The 18,199-nt window shown below is 39.8% G+C and overlaps 1 protein-coding gene across 1 annotated transcript in view; it reads left to right on the top strand.

Annotated features, from left to right (window-relative positions):
* DNAH7 (dynein axonemal heavy chain 7) overlaps window positions 1-18,199 on the top strand; it is a 211,659-nt gene that overhangs the window by 138,713 nt on the left and 54,747 nt on the right. Inside the window, exons 48-49 of the mRNA XM_036253338.1 lie at window positions 5,658-5,812; window positions 14,033-14,223. Coding sequence (XP_036109231.1) covers window positions 5,658-5,812; window positions 14,033-14,223 — 346 coding nt within the window. The remainder of the gene's footprint in view (window positions 1-5,657; window positions 5,813-14,032; window positions 14,224-18,199) is intronic.

Below are 18,199 nucleotides of genomic sequence, written 5' to 3' on the forward strand. Positions count from 1 at the left end.
TTATTTCAGCAGCAAAAATAACTGAGAAGAACACCCACAATTCCTTGTCTGTTCTTATTTCTTTTTATTTGTGTGTTGTAAGGAGGAAAATAACAAAACTCTGAAATTGACCATTGGGTCATTGTGTGTTCATTTTCATTTGTCTCAAGGCAATGTCTGACTTCTTCCTTTATCTCATTGTTAACCCATTCATTGTTTAGTAACATGTTATTTAATCTCAATGTGTTTGTGTATTTTTCAGTTTTTTTTTTTCTTGTAATTGATTTCTAGTTTTGTACCATTGTGTTTGGAGAAGATGCTTGATATGGTTTCAATCTTCTTTAATTTACTGAGACTTATTTTGTATCCTAACTTGTGATGTACCCTAGAAAATGTTCCATGTGCACTTGAAAAAAAAAAGTATATTCTGCTGCTTTGGGTGAAATGCTCTGGATATATCAATTAGTTCCATCTGATCTGGTGTGTCATTTAAGGCTGCTGTTTCCTTGTTGATTTTCTGTCTGGAATATCTATCCATTATTGTCAATGGTGTGTTAAAATCCCCTACTATGATTGTATTACTATCAATCTATCCTTTTGATTTTAAAGCAAATCAATATTTGCTTTATAAATTTTGGTGAACCTATATTGGGTGTATACATGTTTATAAGGGTTATATCCTCTTATTGGATTGATCCTTTTATCATTGTGTAGTATCCTTATTTATCTCTTATTATAGTTTTTGTTTTAAAGTATATTTTGTCTGCTATTCCAACTTTGTTTTCATTTCCATTTACATGGTACAACTTTTTCCATCCCTTTACTTTCAGTTTGTGTGTGTCTTTCCATCTGAAGTGGGTCTCTTGTAGACAGCATATATATGGGTCTTGTTTTCTAATCCATTCAGCTACCTTATATCTTTTGATTGGAACATTTACTCCATTTACATTTAAGGTGATTATTCATAGGTATGTATTTATTGTCATTTTATTCTTTATAACTATGTTCCTCTTTTTCCTCCTCCTCCTCCTCCTCCTTCTTCTCCCTTTAACATTTCTTATAATATTGGTTTAGTGGTAATGAGCTTCTTTAACATTTTTCTGTCTGGGAAGCTCCTTATTTTACCTTCAATTTTGAATGATAACCTTGCTGAAGTAGAGTAGTTGATCCTTGTTTTTTATTACTTTGAATATTTCCTTCTAATTCCTCTGGCCTGAAATGTTTCTGTTGAGAAATCACCTATCAGTCATATGGGAGCTTCCTTGTAGGTGACTGTCTTTCTCTTGCTGCTTTTAGGATTTTCTCTTTGTCTTTAACCTTTGTCATTTTAATTATGATGTGTCTTGGTGTGGGCCTCTTTGGGTTCCTCTTGTTTGGGACTCCTTGTGTTTCCTGGACCTGTGTCTTTTTCCTTCACCAAGTTAGGAAAATTTTCAGTCATTATTTTGTCAAACAGGTTCTCAATTCCTTGGTCTCTCTCTTCTCCTGGTACCTATGATGTGGACGTTGTTATGCTTCATATTGCACCAGTTGTCCCTTAGACCATTCTCATTTTTAAAAAATCCCTTTTTCTTTTTGCTGCTCTGATAGGGTGGTTTCTGCTACCTTGTCTTTCAAATTGCTGATTTGATCTTCTACTTTATTTCCTACTGTTGATTCCTTCTAGTGAATTCTTCGATTCTGATATTGTATGCTTCATTTCTGACTGATTCTTTTTTATGGTTTCCATGTCTTTTTTTATGCTGTTGAAGTTCTAAGTTCCTTGAGCATCCTTATAACCATTATTTTGAACTCTATATCTGGCAGCTTGCTTGCCTCCATTTCATTTCGTTTTTTTCTGGTGATTTCTTCTATTTTTTTTTTCCATTTGGGACATGTTTCTTTGTCTCCCCATTCTGGCTGCCTCTCTTTATTTGTTTCTGTGTATTAGGTGGCTCTCTATATCTTGGTATGATGTCCTTATGTTGTAGGTGTCTCGTGGAACTCATAGGCTCTTCTCACTCATCACCTGAGCTAGATGCTTCAGAATGTACCCTGTGTGGGTTATGTCAACCCTCCTGTTATAGTTGAGTCTTGATTGCTATTGGCCTGTCCATGGGTGGGGTCACCCATTTACTGTCTATGAGGATCAACTCCAAGCCCATTGTATGTGTCGCTGTGCCAGGACTGGCTCCACAATGCTGAATTCATTCCAACAGGGTCTCAGGTCTATCAAGATCTCCCTTTTTGTGTGTCATTTGTAGAGCTAGTTGGGTTATGCACTGATGTGGTCAATTCCCCTGGTTGTGTATGTTCTGGGGCCCCATGGGAGGGGATCTAGTTCAGGTTGATATTAGTGACAGGTCCTGAGCTACCTGTTTGGAGCTACAAAGTGATCTGCAGTTTGTGGCTATTTCTGCTGGGCCTGGTGTGCATGGGAGGGGTCCAGCTAGGCTGTAGGCTGGTTTCCACTGGCCCCAAGCTTAGAGGCAGGTCAGCAAAATGTCTCAGGTTCTCCAATATCTGTCTTCACTTGTTAATTGTCTTTTAGGCTCTGTTACTGAAAGAGCCTCTGACAGTACATGAGTTGCTTGAGGGAGACTCTCGGTGAGTCACCAAGCAGGGATGAGTGGTATTCACCAGACTAATGCAGATTCAAACTTGGTGCCAGTTCTGGGTTTGAGGCCACTCAGCAATAGTCTCATGGTACACTAAGGTCAACTGCCACCTGCTGCCTGCCTGCAGACCTTTGTCTCAGGGATTCATCAGGGTGGGTCCAGCAGCGTTCATCAGCCCAACACCAGTGTCCGGCCATGGGAAGGGAGGGCTTTGCACAGGAAGACTGGTACTGGTATGGAGTGTGGAAAAAATGCTCCACTCTCCAGGGGCCACACAACTCAAGTTTTTGCCTAAGTCCACCCAGACCTTTTGGAGACACGTCTGCACTGGGAAACCAGGCTGGCAGTACTGAGTAGCACAAGCTCAGCCAGTAGAGCCACCAGGAGTTAGGAAGGAGAAGCTAATGGTTCTCCCTTAGCAGGGCATCCAGGGCTGGCAGTGGGCTCTGTCTCAGCCTTCTGGACAGGGCACACTGGCTGCAGGTGGGGAATTCTACTGTTGTTGTCAAGGGGTGTGGCTGCTCCTACCACAGGTGATTCTGCTGCTTAGGGTGGGGCACTCTGGTCTCTGATGGGGATGGGGAAGTGGGGGGGGGGGGTCCTGCTGCTTGTCACAGCAAGGGAGGATAGCTCCCAATGGCAGGTGGCTGGGCTCCTCCAGCCCACAGTGGGTGGGGAGGGAAACTGGTCTCTGCCCTAGAGCCACGCAGCTCTGTCTCTGATTTTCCTTGGGTTCGTCCTCAAGATCCCACAAGAGAATCTATACCACAGGCTCAGGCAGCAGCCCCTCTGCAGGGCATGAGCTCAGTGGGGTGGCAGGCACTGGGAGAGTGAGGCTTGTGCAGCCCCCCATGCCCTTGCAGATTGGAGGGCAGCGTTTGCCCCAGGAAAGATGGAGTCTGTGGGTGGTAGGAGAGGGACCCAGCACAGGACCCTGTCTTCCCTGCTCTCCCCTTCAGAGCCACACAGCCCAGTCTGTTCTTGCAAGACTCTGATCCTCTGACCCACACTCCCTCTGCCAGATAAGGAGATATCCTGTGTGCCTGCCCTTCAAGAGGACACCTGGGTCTCTAGCAATCTACCCTCTCTCCCTAGTAGGCAGAATACCCACTGTTCTCCACTACCAGATGTTATGTGGCACCTCATCTGAACTCTGTTGCTCTGGGCTGGGGGGTCCCGTGTGGCATTGAGATCCTACTTTCCTTGGGGGAGGAGGACTTTGCATCTGAGATATCCCTCTACTCAGCCCCCATACGTGGGAGCAGGGGCCAGCCCTCCTGGCGCCTCTCCACCCTTCCTACCAATCTCTGTGTCTTCTGTAAACCCTTGGCTATAAGACTTCTGTTGTGCTCATCTTCTGTTGGTTATTCCAGGGGATTGTTCTGCAGTTTAGCTGTAATTCCAGTTCTAGGCTGGGAGGAGGGGAGTCCAGCTTCCACCTACCCCAGAGCCATCCTGAGGATCCGTGCACCACTGCTATCTACTCAAATTTCATGTCCTTCCATGCAGACTGCTGTGAAAATGTGTTATCCCTGTTAGAAGTCTGTCTGTATTTTTCCAAAACCCAGAAGCACCAAACGACAATCTTCTTTAGACAATAACAAAAGAGCAAACACTATCAGACCTTGAAATGCTGAGCGCTTTAAAAAATCAGCTTCCATTTGGGAACCACAGGTTCTAAAGCATTTCTGGCTTCGAGAGTGTTTTGGATGAAGGAAGAGCAAAGATTATGTGGAGAAAAACATTGTCTTATTGAAATATAATGCAAAATAATAGTGGAGAGGAAGTAAACAGTAAATACAGTGCTTGTTCATTTCAAATTCAGAAATAATGTTCACCCAAATAGTGAAGCTATTTAAACCAATGTGTGTTGCGTGTAGCTCTCCACAATAATTATTGTTATATTTTTTAAAAATCAGCACATTCTTTTCAACCTACCCTGAAGAATATGTCCTTTGGAAATAATTCATCTGATATGTTAATCTATGGAAGCCCTAATCTTTAAAAGCAAATATGGTAAACTGAAGTCACAACATTGTCTTGTGGTATTTTTTAATTAAAAAAAGTGTTATATGGAGGGTGTCATTTGGGGAAAGTATGTTTGATACAGTTGTTAACCAGGTATGGAATAGCATCTCTCTCTGTGTAAACAATTTTGAAAAGAAGCAAAGTTGGAAGACATATTGTCTGATTTCAAGACAATACAAAGTTACATTAATCAAGGCATTGTGGTTTTTGCAAGACAGAAAATTTTGTGCTGGAACAAAATATCCACATGTGGATATTCAGTTGTCCCAGCACAATTTGCTAGAAAATAATGTCCTTTTTTGATTAATTGCTTTTGCATCCTGTTGAAAATCAATACTGTGTGTCTATTTCCAAGTTGTCTATCTGTCCCATTGAAAAATTTTTGCGTTGTATAAGAAGTTCACAATCACTAGGTAAATATCTAATAAACTACATATGTGACATTAAATATACACATTTTTGAAACAACTACTGAGTCACCAATTGTGTTAACACTTAAGGGTCTGTGACTATTATGAAGGATAAATGATATAAAATGACTCTTTTCACCTTTTTTTTAGATCATCATATCTTTAATGGTCCAGAGTTCAAAGAGAAATATGACATCTCATTTCTTTCTCTTTCCCTGTTGTACAGAGGACAGCAGAGAGCACTCGGGTGAAGTGATTTGCCCAAGGTTACATGAGTAGTTAATGGCAGGGCTGAGTGAAGAACTCGAGGTCCCTGATTTCCATTACTGTTAATGGTTGTCATTGTGACTTAATTAGCCAAAGCAGCAAATATTTTCAAAATGTAATTTAACAGTTAGAGGACTGTAATTTTCCAAAAGAAGTAAAAACACTCATGCTAGGTTTGCCAGCTGGCTTTTGCCAGTTGCCATTCTAGTAGGCTGCTCAACTTAAATATCTCCACTTCAAGAACATAGTTCCTCACAGTATGTTAAAATGTACCACGTCACCATAAGGCGTACGCTGTAAGGAAGTGATGTAGGCGAGTAAACAGCTCAGAGACAAATCATAGCTTGACCAGTATCGTCTTTCTCCTCTCTTTCAGGAATGCAAGAAGGTGGCCTCTGATCATAGATCCTCAAGGTCAGGCTAATAAATGGATCAAGAACATGGAAAAAGCTAATAGTCTTCAGCTAATTAAATTAAGTGACCCTGATTATGTCAGGAACCTGGAAAACTGCATCCAGTTTGGTAACCCTGGTACGTAGTTGAATGACAAGCATACATTGCGAAAATGCCTGGAGAGCGCACAATTAACCCAAAATGATGTAGGTTGTGTCTTTTAAAAAAATATGTTTGTGGCCCTGGCCGGTTTGGCTCAGCGGTTAGAGCGTCGACCTGCGGTCGGGAGAGACCCAGGTTCGGTTCCCGCTAAGGGCACGTACCTCGGTTGCAGTTTGTCCCCGGCCCTGGTTGGTCGTGCGGGTGGCAGCCACTCTATGTGTCCCTTTCGCACTGATGTTTCTCTCTCTCTCTCTCCCTCCTGCTCTATCTGAACAAGGAGTGAAAAAGTGTCCTCGGGTGAGGATAAAAAAATATATATATATATATGTTTGCATCGGACTCATCTTAAATAATGCCTTTGTTAATGTCTTTCATTATTTATTGACAATTAATCAAGTGACAACTTTAGAGATTATAGTTTCAGAAGATTAGGACATTTTCTGTGTCTCACAGTTCATTTGTGATGCGGCCTCTAACTGAGCCAGCCGTTTTAATGTTTGTCGGTTCTTCGCCATTCTCTAGTTCTCATTATCACTCCACATTTACAATTAAAAGGGCCACTTGGTATGCCAAAGGTATTTTAATACAACATTAGCCCAATTATCTATTTACTCTTCTCTCTACGTATCCCACAAAAATGGCTGAGGAGTAAGGACACATTTCACATGGCTGACTGTCATCTGCCACTAACAGTGGCGAGATTGGAAACACAACCAGGGTTTCAGTAAAGTTCTATGCAGCCCTGGCTAGTTTGCTCAGTGGTTAGAGCGTCGGCCCATGGACCACAGAGTTGCTGGTTTGATTCTGGTCAGGGCATGTACCTTTGTTGCGGTTTGGTCCCTGGCCCTGGTCGAGGTCCTGTGGGAGGCAGCTAGTCGATGTGTGTCTCTCATGTTGATGCCTCTCTCTCCCTCCCTCCCACTCTGTCTGAAGATAAATGGGAAAATATCTTCCGGTGAGGATTTAAAATAAAGCTCTATGCACATGTCACACTTGTCAGAACAAAACCCAAAATATTTATGATTGGAGTAAATTGCGGTTATTAGTAACATTTTACATTAATGTTACCTATCAAATTTGACTATTTACTTGATCCAATAAATGAAAACATTATGAAACTATGATCATATTTAGCCTCAAGATAAGTTTAGCAAGTCCCAGGTACTATTAGAGCTAGTACTACATGGAAAAATAATGATAAATATACCAAGTTGTCTTACAAGCATTTTATTTTTGTATATTAATAATGAGTTGGTCTTTGAAATATTGATTGCAATTTTAGGTGCTGTTAGGGTAAGCATGAAATGAAAAAAAAAATCTGTCTACTAACAAAGTCTGTGTGATACACAAACACACACACACACAGAATTTCATTCATTCAACTGGTATTCTTAGAGAGTATAGTATAGTATAGTGATATGAGGTTACAAAAAAGGGGAATAGGATTTCTTCTCTCAAGTATCTTGCTTTTTTATTTTATTTTATCCTCACCCGAGGATATTTTTCCATTTTTTGTACAGATAGAGTGGGAGGGAGAGAGAAGACGGGAGAGAGAGGGAGAAACATCGACGTGAAGGGCCACCCGCACGACCAACCAGGGCTGGGGACAAACTGCAACCGAAGTACGTGCCCTTAGCGGGAACTGAACCCGGGTCTCTCCAGACTGCAGGCCGACGCTCTAACCGCTGAGCCAAACTGGCCAGGGCATCAAGTATCTTGCTTTTTTAAATAGACAGGATCGGATAATATATGTAGCTAACTGTAATAGAAACAGAAAGTGGACGTACATCACTAACCTTTATTAGAACTACTGTACTGTTCTGGGTAGGCACTCTGGCTCTGGAATTACAGTAGTTGCCCCTGTTACTGAGTGCTTTGCTCAGTGACTTGCTGAGACTTAGTTTCCCCATCTGTACTTCGGCCATATAGTGTAAGGAAGAAGTGAATTATTGTACTTTGAGTATGTACAACAGTGTTTGATAAGCTCAACTAATTTTTTTTTTGGGGGGGGGGAGGGGATTTACTATGTGGTTTATGTGTATCATCTTTTAATTATATTAGTATAATATTTAATTATATTGGTACAATAAGAAGGACAAAGATGATGAGCTATAAGAATGCAGAAGAATCAGAAATTTCTTGAAGGAATTAGCACCTTAAATACTTTAAGTGATTAAAACAACCTTATTTAACTTAAATATTCAAATAATTTCCTTGACATAGGTTTAAAAGCAGCCTAATGATAATTGAGCATCTACCACATGCTTGATATTCTGCAGGTTTCTATGATTGCAGCCATATATATGATGATAATATTGCATTATTTTAGAGAGAAAAGGGTCATAGAGACAATCTGTCTAGTGTTTTTCAAACTGAGAGAGAAAACCAACTTAGTGGGTCTTGACCAGCATTTTTTAATGAAATGCAATAGAAAACAATAGAACATATTAGGCTGCATAGCATGGAGTACAGGTAAGCATTATTTCATGAAATTTTAAAAGGTTTAGATGCATATGTGTGTACTAGATTAAGATTTAAAACATATTCCTTACTTGGAGTTGTGGCCATAAAAAGCTGAAATGCAATACTAATTCCGACCACTTCATTTTATTAACAAGGTTAAGTGAGGTACTAGAGAAAGTTACAAGGCTTAACCAAGATTGTTTCCCTAATTAAGGGGAGTGCTGACTATTCCCCAAGTATGCTGCCCTCGCCCAGTGCTTACTGTGTCATTTACAGTTGCTTTAACCTAGTTTTTGGAAGGAAATACTTTAAAAATAGATAATGATTATTTGCAATGCTTTCTAACATTAGTCATCAGAAAGAGGTGAAAAGTTTAAAATCTATTCTAGAAAGAGAAACAGATAGCATATTTTAAAACTTTTTATATTTAGCCTTCAAGTATAAGAACCAATTACTATTATATAGTTTTAAAATACAAGCAGTCGATGATTCCTTCATTTAAGAAGTTATCTTTAGATATTGGTCTATTCCAGGACAGTGGCTTTTAACCTGTCATCCCTCGAAGGCAGCCTGGGTGGAGAAGGCGAGGTTTCCTTTCACCTTGTCACCCACCTGCCGCTGCTTCGACCAGAGTAGGCCTCCCTTTTTATTTTATTTTTTTCTTTTGCAATTTTTATTAATTTATTTTTGTTACAGATGTTTCTCCTTTTCCCCCCTAGACACCCTCCTCCTGATCCGCCCCCACCCCCAGCATTGTTGTCTATGTCCATTGGTTACACATACATGCATATAAGTTCTGTGGTTTATCTCATCTATCCCCTCCACCCCTCCCCTCTGAGGTTTGTCATCTGAACCTTACTCCTTTCTGTCTCTGGGTCTATTTTGTTTATCAGTTTATTTTGCTCATTATATTCCACAAATAAGTGAGATCATGTGGTATTTGTCTTTCTCTGATTGGCTTACTTCATTTAGCATAATACTCTCGAGGTCCTTCCATGTCGTCTCAAAGGATAAGAGATCTTTCTTTTTTACAGCTGCATAGTATTCCATTGTATATATATACCACAGCTTTTTGCCCACTCATCTACTGATGGACACTTGGACTATTTCCAGATCTTAGCAACTGTAAATAGTGCTGCTATGAGCATAGGAGTACATATATTCTTTCTGATTGGTGTTTCAGGCTTCTTAGGATATATTCCTAGAAGTGGGATCACTGGGTCAAATGGCAGTTCAATTTTAAATTTTTTGAGGAAACACCATATTGTTTTCCATAGTGGCTGCACCAATCTGCATTCCCACCAGCAGTGTACTAGAGTCCCCTTTTCTCCACACCCTTGCCAATACTTGTTGTTTGATGATTTGTTGATGGTAGCCATTCTGGCAGATGTGAGGTGATACCTCATAGTTGTTTTAATTTGCATCTCTCTGATGACTAGTGACGTTGAGCATTTCTTCATATGTCTCTTGGCCATTTGTATGTCCTTTTTGGAGAGGTGTCTATTCAGTTCCTCTGCCCATTTTTTAATTGGATTCTTTGTCTTCCTTTTGTTGAGTTGTATGAGCACTTTATGTATTTTGGAAATTAACACCTTATCTGATATATTGTTGGCAATTATGCTCTCCCATATTGTGGGTTCCCTTTCCATTTTGATGGTTCTTTTGCTGTGCAGAAGCTTTTGAATTTGATGTAGTCCCATGCGTTCATTTTTTTCCTTTGTTTCTCTTGCCTTAGGTGTTGTATCAGTGAAAATTCTGCTGCTTGTGATGTCTGAAATTTTGTTGCCTACATTTTCTTCTAGGATGTTTATGGATTCATGAGTCACATTTAAGTCTTTTATTCATTTTGAGTTTATTCTTGTGTATGGTGTAAGTTGGTGGTCTAGTTTCATTTTCTTGCATGTAGCTGTCCAATTTTCTAACACCATTTATTGAAAAGGTTGTCTCTACTCCATTGTATGCTCTTGCCACCTTTGTCAAATATTATTTGAGCTTAATTTCTTGGGTCCATTTCTGGGTTCTCTGTTCTGTTCCACTGGTCTATCTGCCTGTTCTTGTACCAGTATCAGGCTGTTTTGATTACAATGGCTTTGTAGTATAACCTGATATCCAGTATTGTGATTCCCTCCAACTTTGTTCTTCTTTTTCAAGATTGCTGTGGCTATTCAGGGTCTTTTTGGTTCCATATAAACTTTTGAAGTATTTGTTCTAGTTCTGTGAAGTATGTTGTTGGTATTTTAATGGGGATTGCACTGAACGGGCTTCCCTTTTATATGTTTATATTGAGTGTTAAGGTAAGATCCTCTTTGATAAAAAGTATCCTGCTGCTTAAGAGAAAAGAGTTTGAAAGCCAAGATTCTAGACAATACGGTATATCTGTATTAGCTACGCAATGACTGAGGTATGCACAGAATACTAATACTAATCATACAAATATTGCTGATAAATCTATCTTAATTCTTCAAAAAGCTGGGAAAATAAATTAAGAAGTTTTAAAATGTTTAAAAAGAAATCAACTTGTATAGATCTTGTAATAGCTTTCCATGAACTCTATGAAAAAAATACTTTCATTAAGAGCAAAATCTATCAGATCTGCGCCTTTCTTCCTTTTGTCTCCTAGCACCTCTTTCCCTCTTGCAGATAACGTATCAGACACAAACTACTTCTGGTTTAATGTTTCTTTCATTTGCTCATTTGTTTCTTCATTCATTCACCTGACAGTTATTTATTTTGCAATTACCATGGCCACTGAACACCCCGCACGAACGGACAGACTTGGTCTCTGCTTCCTTGGAGTTCACTGGCTGTACGGAGGGAGACAGACTGCAGGTGATGAGGGTCTTTGGGGGCAGGCAGCACGTAACAACACGGTGCGTTTCTCATCTCTCCGCTTTCTTCTGTTCTCATCTCTTCATTCGGTGAATTCCTCCCAGCTTCGTTCTTTAAGATACAGCTCAAACTCCTCTTTTTCTGTGACACCTCTCTTGCCCTCGCAATGAAGTTCCAAAACTGGAACTTTTATAGATTTCTGCTATTGGCCTTATACGGAACTGTTTGTCTCTCACCTCCAAGCTCTTGGAGGTACTCAGTAATTGTTGGCGGAATCTACTTTGAATACAATAGGCTGCATAGTTGAACATAATATGCAGAAGATTTTTTCCTATTAGTTTGAAGTCTCACATAGGATAATGTAGATAATTCACAAAAAATAATATCAGGTAGTGTCCTCAGTGCAAAAGAAATATGGAAAGAACACTGGTTCTCTTTATATGTCTGTTGTTAAGGATAACTGTTGAGTGAGATGATCTGCCCTCCCCAGAGACAGCAGCCGTGTGTTTGGTTCGCCAATCTGGATTTCCCACAAGCTTTGCAATGCTGGGGACTGAAATTTGGGAATGAGGAAGGAGGCTTTTTGTAAGTCAGCATATTGTTAACTTTGATGATAGAAATATGCAAAGAAGCTTGTCTCATGGATTTACTCCTGTATTTTAACATGAAACATAGTTTTATTCAATTTAAAGTTAAAGGAGTCTAGTTTAGACACACTGTCTTCTCGGTCCTGGACTGATTACTTCGGGCTCCCCTTTATATGAGATATAAATTCCTTCTTGTTTCTGTTCCTGTTATTTTGGGGTTTTTATCACTTGCAGCTGAACTTAATTGTAAATAAAATACCCCACAATGAGAAAATGGGAAAATACATTAACATATTGTTTCCAGAAGAAAAAATGTAAGTAGCCAAAGAACACCTAAAACATCAAGCCCAAAATACAAATTCTAACAATATCTTTTACCTATCAAATTATAAATACAATATGGATATTGTATTTAATGCTGACGGTATCAGGGTGTGTAAGAGAGCTATGTAAGTAGCCAGACTACCTAGTTCAAGTCCCTGCTTTGTCATTTACTAGATAATTTAACTGAAAAAAATGATTTCTATTTGCTTCTGCCTCAGTTTTCTCCTCTGTAAAACTTGGGTAATATTAGTCAATGCTTTTTCAAGTTGTGAAGTTAATGAGCTAATACAATGCCAGTATGATGCCTAACCTTTCTAAGGACGGTGGTGGTGGTGTATAAAAACAGGTTCAAAAACAAGCGGAAAAGCGAGTGCTCATTGCAACTCTGAAATCTCTACCATTTAGGAAAGCAGTTTGGTGATATGAATAGCCTTAAAATGCTCATAACTGTTCACCACTCGCTGTGCTTCTCACACTCCACCATGATTAAGTAATCAGAGATGCACACTAGGGTTTATTCAAAAAGATATTCACTGCAGCATTATTAACAATGTAAGACTTTAATTTGGCAAATGTGTCAAGAACCTTAACAATGTCACTGATCTTACATCAAGGATTCCCCTTCTAGAATGCTATCATAGGAAAGTATTCTGAAATGCAAAGTTTTCGTACATAGTGCTACTTAATATTGAGAACAGGAAACAATCCAAATATCTAATAATAGTGCATTGGCTAAAAAATCAGAGACTATTAATATGATAGATTGTGATGCAGTAATTACAAGTTTATTAGTTATTAATAACATGGGGAAATATGCTGTGATGTCAAACAAAGTAAGTTGCAAAATGAGATATATTGTTTAGTACCAATGGTGTATAGAAAAAGATTAATAAAAACACTGAAGAGAAAAAATGTATTTTACTAATAATTAACATACAAGTACAGTTTTGTATCATTTTTCTATCAACGTATATATGGAATGATTCAATTGTGCAAAACATTTTAGGGAGAAGGAGAGGGAGAAAATCTCACTAGAGGGAGTTTTCTGATTTCTTCTGTTAAAAAATAAAGTGAGGCATATTACAATTTTTAAGTTTATTTGAGCAAAATTTTTTCTGTTAGAATCAGGCAGCACCAAACTGGAGGGGGTTAGGAGCACTCCACCCACGGAGCGGGGAAGGGGCAGTATCACATGGAGAGTGTGGCAGCAGAAAGGAGGCCATGTGGCTGTCCAGAGCGGAAAGCCCAGTCCGCAGTTTACGACCAGTCGTCCCCCAGGCTTGGGCTTAGGTTTGCTTGTATAAGCAGCCACGGCATTAACGCCATCTCAGTCTAAGGGCCTTTTTCTTTAATTAATTTCACGTTTCTTCATTCTTTCCTATATTTTCTACAATAGGCATGAGTTGCTTTTATAATAAAAAATATGCTAGCCAGCCCTGGCCGGTGTGGCTCAGTGGGTAGACTGTCTGCCCACTCACCGAAGGGTTTGATTCCCAGCTGTGAAGGAGGCAACCAATCCATGTGTTTCTCTCACATCAATGTTTCTCTCTCTCTCTCTTCCCTCCTCCCTTCCATTGTCTCTAAATATCAATGGGGGAAAAAAATATCCTCCAATGAGGATTTTATATCTCTCTCTATATAGTAACCATTTAAGTGATTACAATTGGAAAGGCCTTTTCTCTGGTGTCTCAGATGGACATTCCTCACTGCCCTGATACTTAGACTCACAGTGACTCCCAGCCCAGGAGAGGAGCCCAAGTAGCACCTTGGCTAAGCAGTATGGAAGCAGGCAGGCTGACCAGAGAGACCCAGCAGTTAGTCCCTGCCCACGGACATCCCGTTGTTTTTATGGAATCATTTCCTGATACTTAAAAGACAAAACCATAGGTAACTGGGAGCAGCAGCAATCTGGAAGGCTGAAAGAATTTGGAGGGTTGCAGGTGTACAATCAGTACTAAAGATAATACGGAATCTTTTTCTGATTTTACTTCAGTGTTGCTGGAAAATGTTGGAGAAGAACTAGATCCCATCCTGGAGCCACTTCTGCTGAAGCAGACCTTCAAGCAGGGAGGGAGTACGTGCATCCGCCTCGGGGACTCGACCATTGAATATGCACCGGACTTCCGCTTCTACATTACTACCAAGCTAAGAAACCCGCATTACCTTCCTGAAACCTCAGTGAAGGCCAGTATCTAAAACGAATATTTCTTCATCACATTTGATAACTAATGATTATATTTTCCTCCTGAGCCATGAGAACAACAGGTCTTCCTTGTTTGTCCTTTCCTGAAATCGTTGTAATGATTTCCAAATGTCGCTTTCGCATGTGCATGATGTAATAAAGCAGTCTTCAGGGTACGGGGTGTGGGGAGGCCATGAGAATCTCATTTCTACAACTGATATTCTTAGATTTTCATCATTAAAAATTCATGACATATATGTACATTCTTCGTAAAACATGATAATATGCTAGTTCTAGGAATTGGAATTCAGGAGCAGAATTCATCATTCTTCTTTCTCAGAAAAAGGTTGCTGCTATCTGATTTTATGTAATTACTTAAAAGAACTGTTTTTCAATCACCGGTTCTTTCAAACACTAAAAATTGCTTCCAGAGTAAAGTTCGTTTAAAGTTTTAGTCAATGACTAAAATGAGTTGCAAGGTTGATCTGCAGCCGAGCTCCTGGAGGCTACTCCATCTTTTATTCCCAATTCCTAGTCCTGGTTGGCACTTGATAAATGTTTGTGGAATGAGCAAATGAGGGGGAGAGAGAAGGGAGTGTGGGTGAGATAGCTTTCATTTGGACGCTAGCAGAAGAGGGCATTAAGAAATATTGATTTCGCCCTGGCCGGTTTGGCTCAGCGGTTAGAGCACCCGCCTGCGGTCCGGAGAGACCCGGGTTCGGTCCCCGCTAAGGGCATGTACCTCGGTTGCAGTTTGTCCCCGGCCCTGGTTGGTCGTGCGGGTGGCAGCCACTCGATGTGTCCCTTTCACATCGATGTTTCCCTCTCTCTCTCTCTCTTCCTCTCTCTCCCTCCCACTCTATCTGTGCAAAAAGTGGAAAAATGTCCTCGGGTGAGGATTAAAAAAAAAAAAAAAAAAAGAAATATTGATTTCGATTTTGAAAGTTACACATATACACAAGATTTATCTAGGGAGTTCAAAAACTGTTCTTTATTGGAAATATTTAAATTCATGTAGACATCTCTCTACAGAGGCAAAGGAAGCACTAAGATGACATAATTCCTTCCTTCCAAGATTAATGAACACAGTCCTTGCTTTCAAGGGGTTTACACTGTAAATAACATGTGTGTAAGGGACCATATTTATGACTAGAAAGATAGAGGAGCTCAGAGTTGGGGATACACATTACCCTGGACATTCAGGGAAGCCAGGAAGATTGGGAAAAGGGGAAGTGGCCCTTGAACTTAGTTTTAAAAACACAATATTAAAATAGGGAAATTCTTGACCACTGTTTTTAATTAATTAAAATAAATGTGTTATCTGAACACCTGAAAAGTGTGTGTTATTAGTTTATCTGTTAGGAGAAGCAGCAACTAGTAAGAGTCTGGAGTCGGACTACATTGGTCCAAACCCCAGCTCTATCACTTGCCAGTTGTGTGATTGTGGCCACGTCACTTAGCCTCCCTCTGTGCCTCAGTTTCCTTGTCTATAAAATGGGACTAATAGCCTGGCCAATGTGGCTCAGTGGATTGAGTGTCATCCCAGGGACTAAGAGGTCCTGGTTCAATTCCTAGTCCTTGCACAAGCCCGGGTTTTGGGCTCAATCCCCAGTAGGGGGTGTGCAGGGGGCAACCAATTGATGTAACTCAGATTGATGTTTCTATCTCCCTTTTCCTCTCTCTCTAAAAAAAAAAAAAAAAAAAAAAAAAAATCAATAAAAATATTTTAAATAATAATAATAAAATAGGAATAATAAATGTCTATCTCATAGAGTGATGTGAAGACTAAATAAATTAATCTATGTAAAATCCTTAGAATAAGGCCAAGCATGTATTATTATCTGAGCATTAATTATTAGCATTCTTTTTCTTTTTCTTTTTTAATCCTCACCTGAGGATATTTTTCCATTTATTTATTTATTTTTTTAAGATAGAGTGGGAAGGAAGGGGAGAGAGAGAGAGAGAGAGAGAGAGAGAGAGAGAGAGAGAAACATTGATGTGAGAGAGACACATTGATTGGTTGCCTCTCGAATGACCCTGACTGGGGCCAGGATTGAACCTGCAACCAAGGTACGTGCCCTTGACTAAGAATCAAACCCGAGACTCTTTGGTCTACAGTCTGATGCTCTAACTACTGAGCAAGACCAGCCAGGACTACTATTAGCATTATCAACTTTTAAATATAAGCAAGAAAGAATAAAACAGAACAAAATGATAAAATCTCAAAGCTGTGGTTCAAAAAAAATTTTTTTAATAAATGACTAGATGTCACCCCAATAAATGTAAATAAATAAATAACATGGAAAACCTTTTTTTTTTTTGTTACTTTTCAGTAAAATCTACGAAGCTATCACAAATAACGTAAACAATTTTTAGTTCACTAATAACTAGTTGTAATAGAAGTCATAAACCCCCATGAGGAGGAAGCTGATCTATGATTCACTGTTGAAATCTTTAAAATCCCTGGAGTGTCTGATTGCTTCATTATTTTTAATTGCTGGGATTGATTAAACAGGGATTAGAAAACAGTGAAGCAGTTACTTGCTTTCATTTACAAATTAAAATACTTCCTCTTGATCCTATTTTTAGGATCTTTTATGTACCTTTTGCTTTCAAAAGTACCCAAGGGATGATAGCATGCTGCTGTAATCCTTTTGAATCTAAATGAAAATAATTTTACAGAGCCATATTTGTATAATTTTATTTTATATTTTGGCTGTTTATTATTATTTTTTCTATCTCCATTTATCCAACCTATACCCTCTTCTACCTCCCCCCACCCCCTCCCCCCAACAATCATCACACTATTGTCCATGTTCATAAATGTTTATTTGTGAGCATACAGATTTGTAAAATCTTGACCGAGAAAAATCAAATGGAATATGAATGACTACCTCGCTGTGTCTGAATACAATGAGGTAGAAGTTGTAAAACATGCATTTAACTAAACACTGTGACTGTGGCTTGAGGATTAACGTAAATGTAACCTGTGCACTTGGTCTCTCATGCCAACAGGGACGATCCCTGGAAAGCTTTAGTTATCATTTTTTCATGAATGAATGACAAACAGTAGAGAATTACATAACAACATTTAATGAGTTTTTTGAATTGCTCAATTTCAAGAATTGCTTATTATCCCATTTACATTTATGCCTATGTGATCTCTATACTTAGTGGCATCCAAGGCCCAGCATGGGGCAAGTGAGGAGGGAAAGTTGAGAAGAGTCACCCAGAGGACACCCTTGGAGAAGGTGCCACTTTCTGGGTCTAGGTGGAGGAAGGAGTCACTTTCCTAAGGGTACGGCAAGAAGCTGTTTTACAGTTCCTGATCACAGGCAGGGAATGTTCTTATAGAAACAAAACCACTATGTTCCTGCAGAAGAAATACTCTCTTACGAGGAAGAGCGGGGTAACACAAGGTCTGCCACTCAGTAGCCAGAGCCGAAGCACAGGCAGCATCTCGTGGTTTGTGTGTGTGGGTTCCAGTCAGTTCAGCGTCGCTAAAATGAACGGCACCTGAGAGGGCGGAGTGGGAGGAGATGTTTGAGACATAGGGGCACACCTTAGCCCGACACCAGTGCAGGACATTGCAAAATAGATGTTGGGGTGGGGACAGCTCATGTTCAGATTAAGCCAAGGCCAACTGTTCATTGGCTTCTGGGTTTATTAGTGACCAGAGCCAGGAGGTTTCTACTGATCATTGCTGTGTGTATTGATGAGTGCGTGGACGCAGGGATGAGAGCTGATCGTGGAGGGCTGAAGAATGAGATGAGGTGGAGACAGAAGACATATATAAATAGCATCTTCAATAGTATAGTTAGGAAGACACAACAAGAGGTCTTTCCATAACTGGAAGGGATTGTGGGGATGAAAAAAAATGGACTTATTTGCTTGTTGTTTGCTTTTTAAAAAGAGAGGCCTGAGCATCATTACTTTCCCTCTTATGGGGAAGAACCAGGAAAGGGGGGATGTTAAGAT

This window comes from Molossus molossus, unplaced genomic scaffold, assembly GCF_014108415.1.
Source record: "Molossus molossus isolate mMolMol1 unplaced genomic scaffold, mMolMol1.p scaffold_m16_p_11, whole genome shotgun sequence".
Lineage (NCBI taxonomy): Eukaryota > Metazoa > Chordata > Mammalia > Chiroptera > Molossidae > Molossus > Molossus molossus.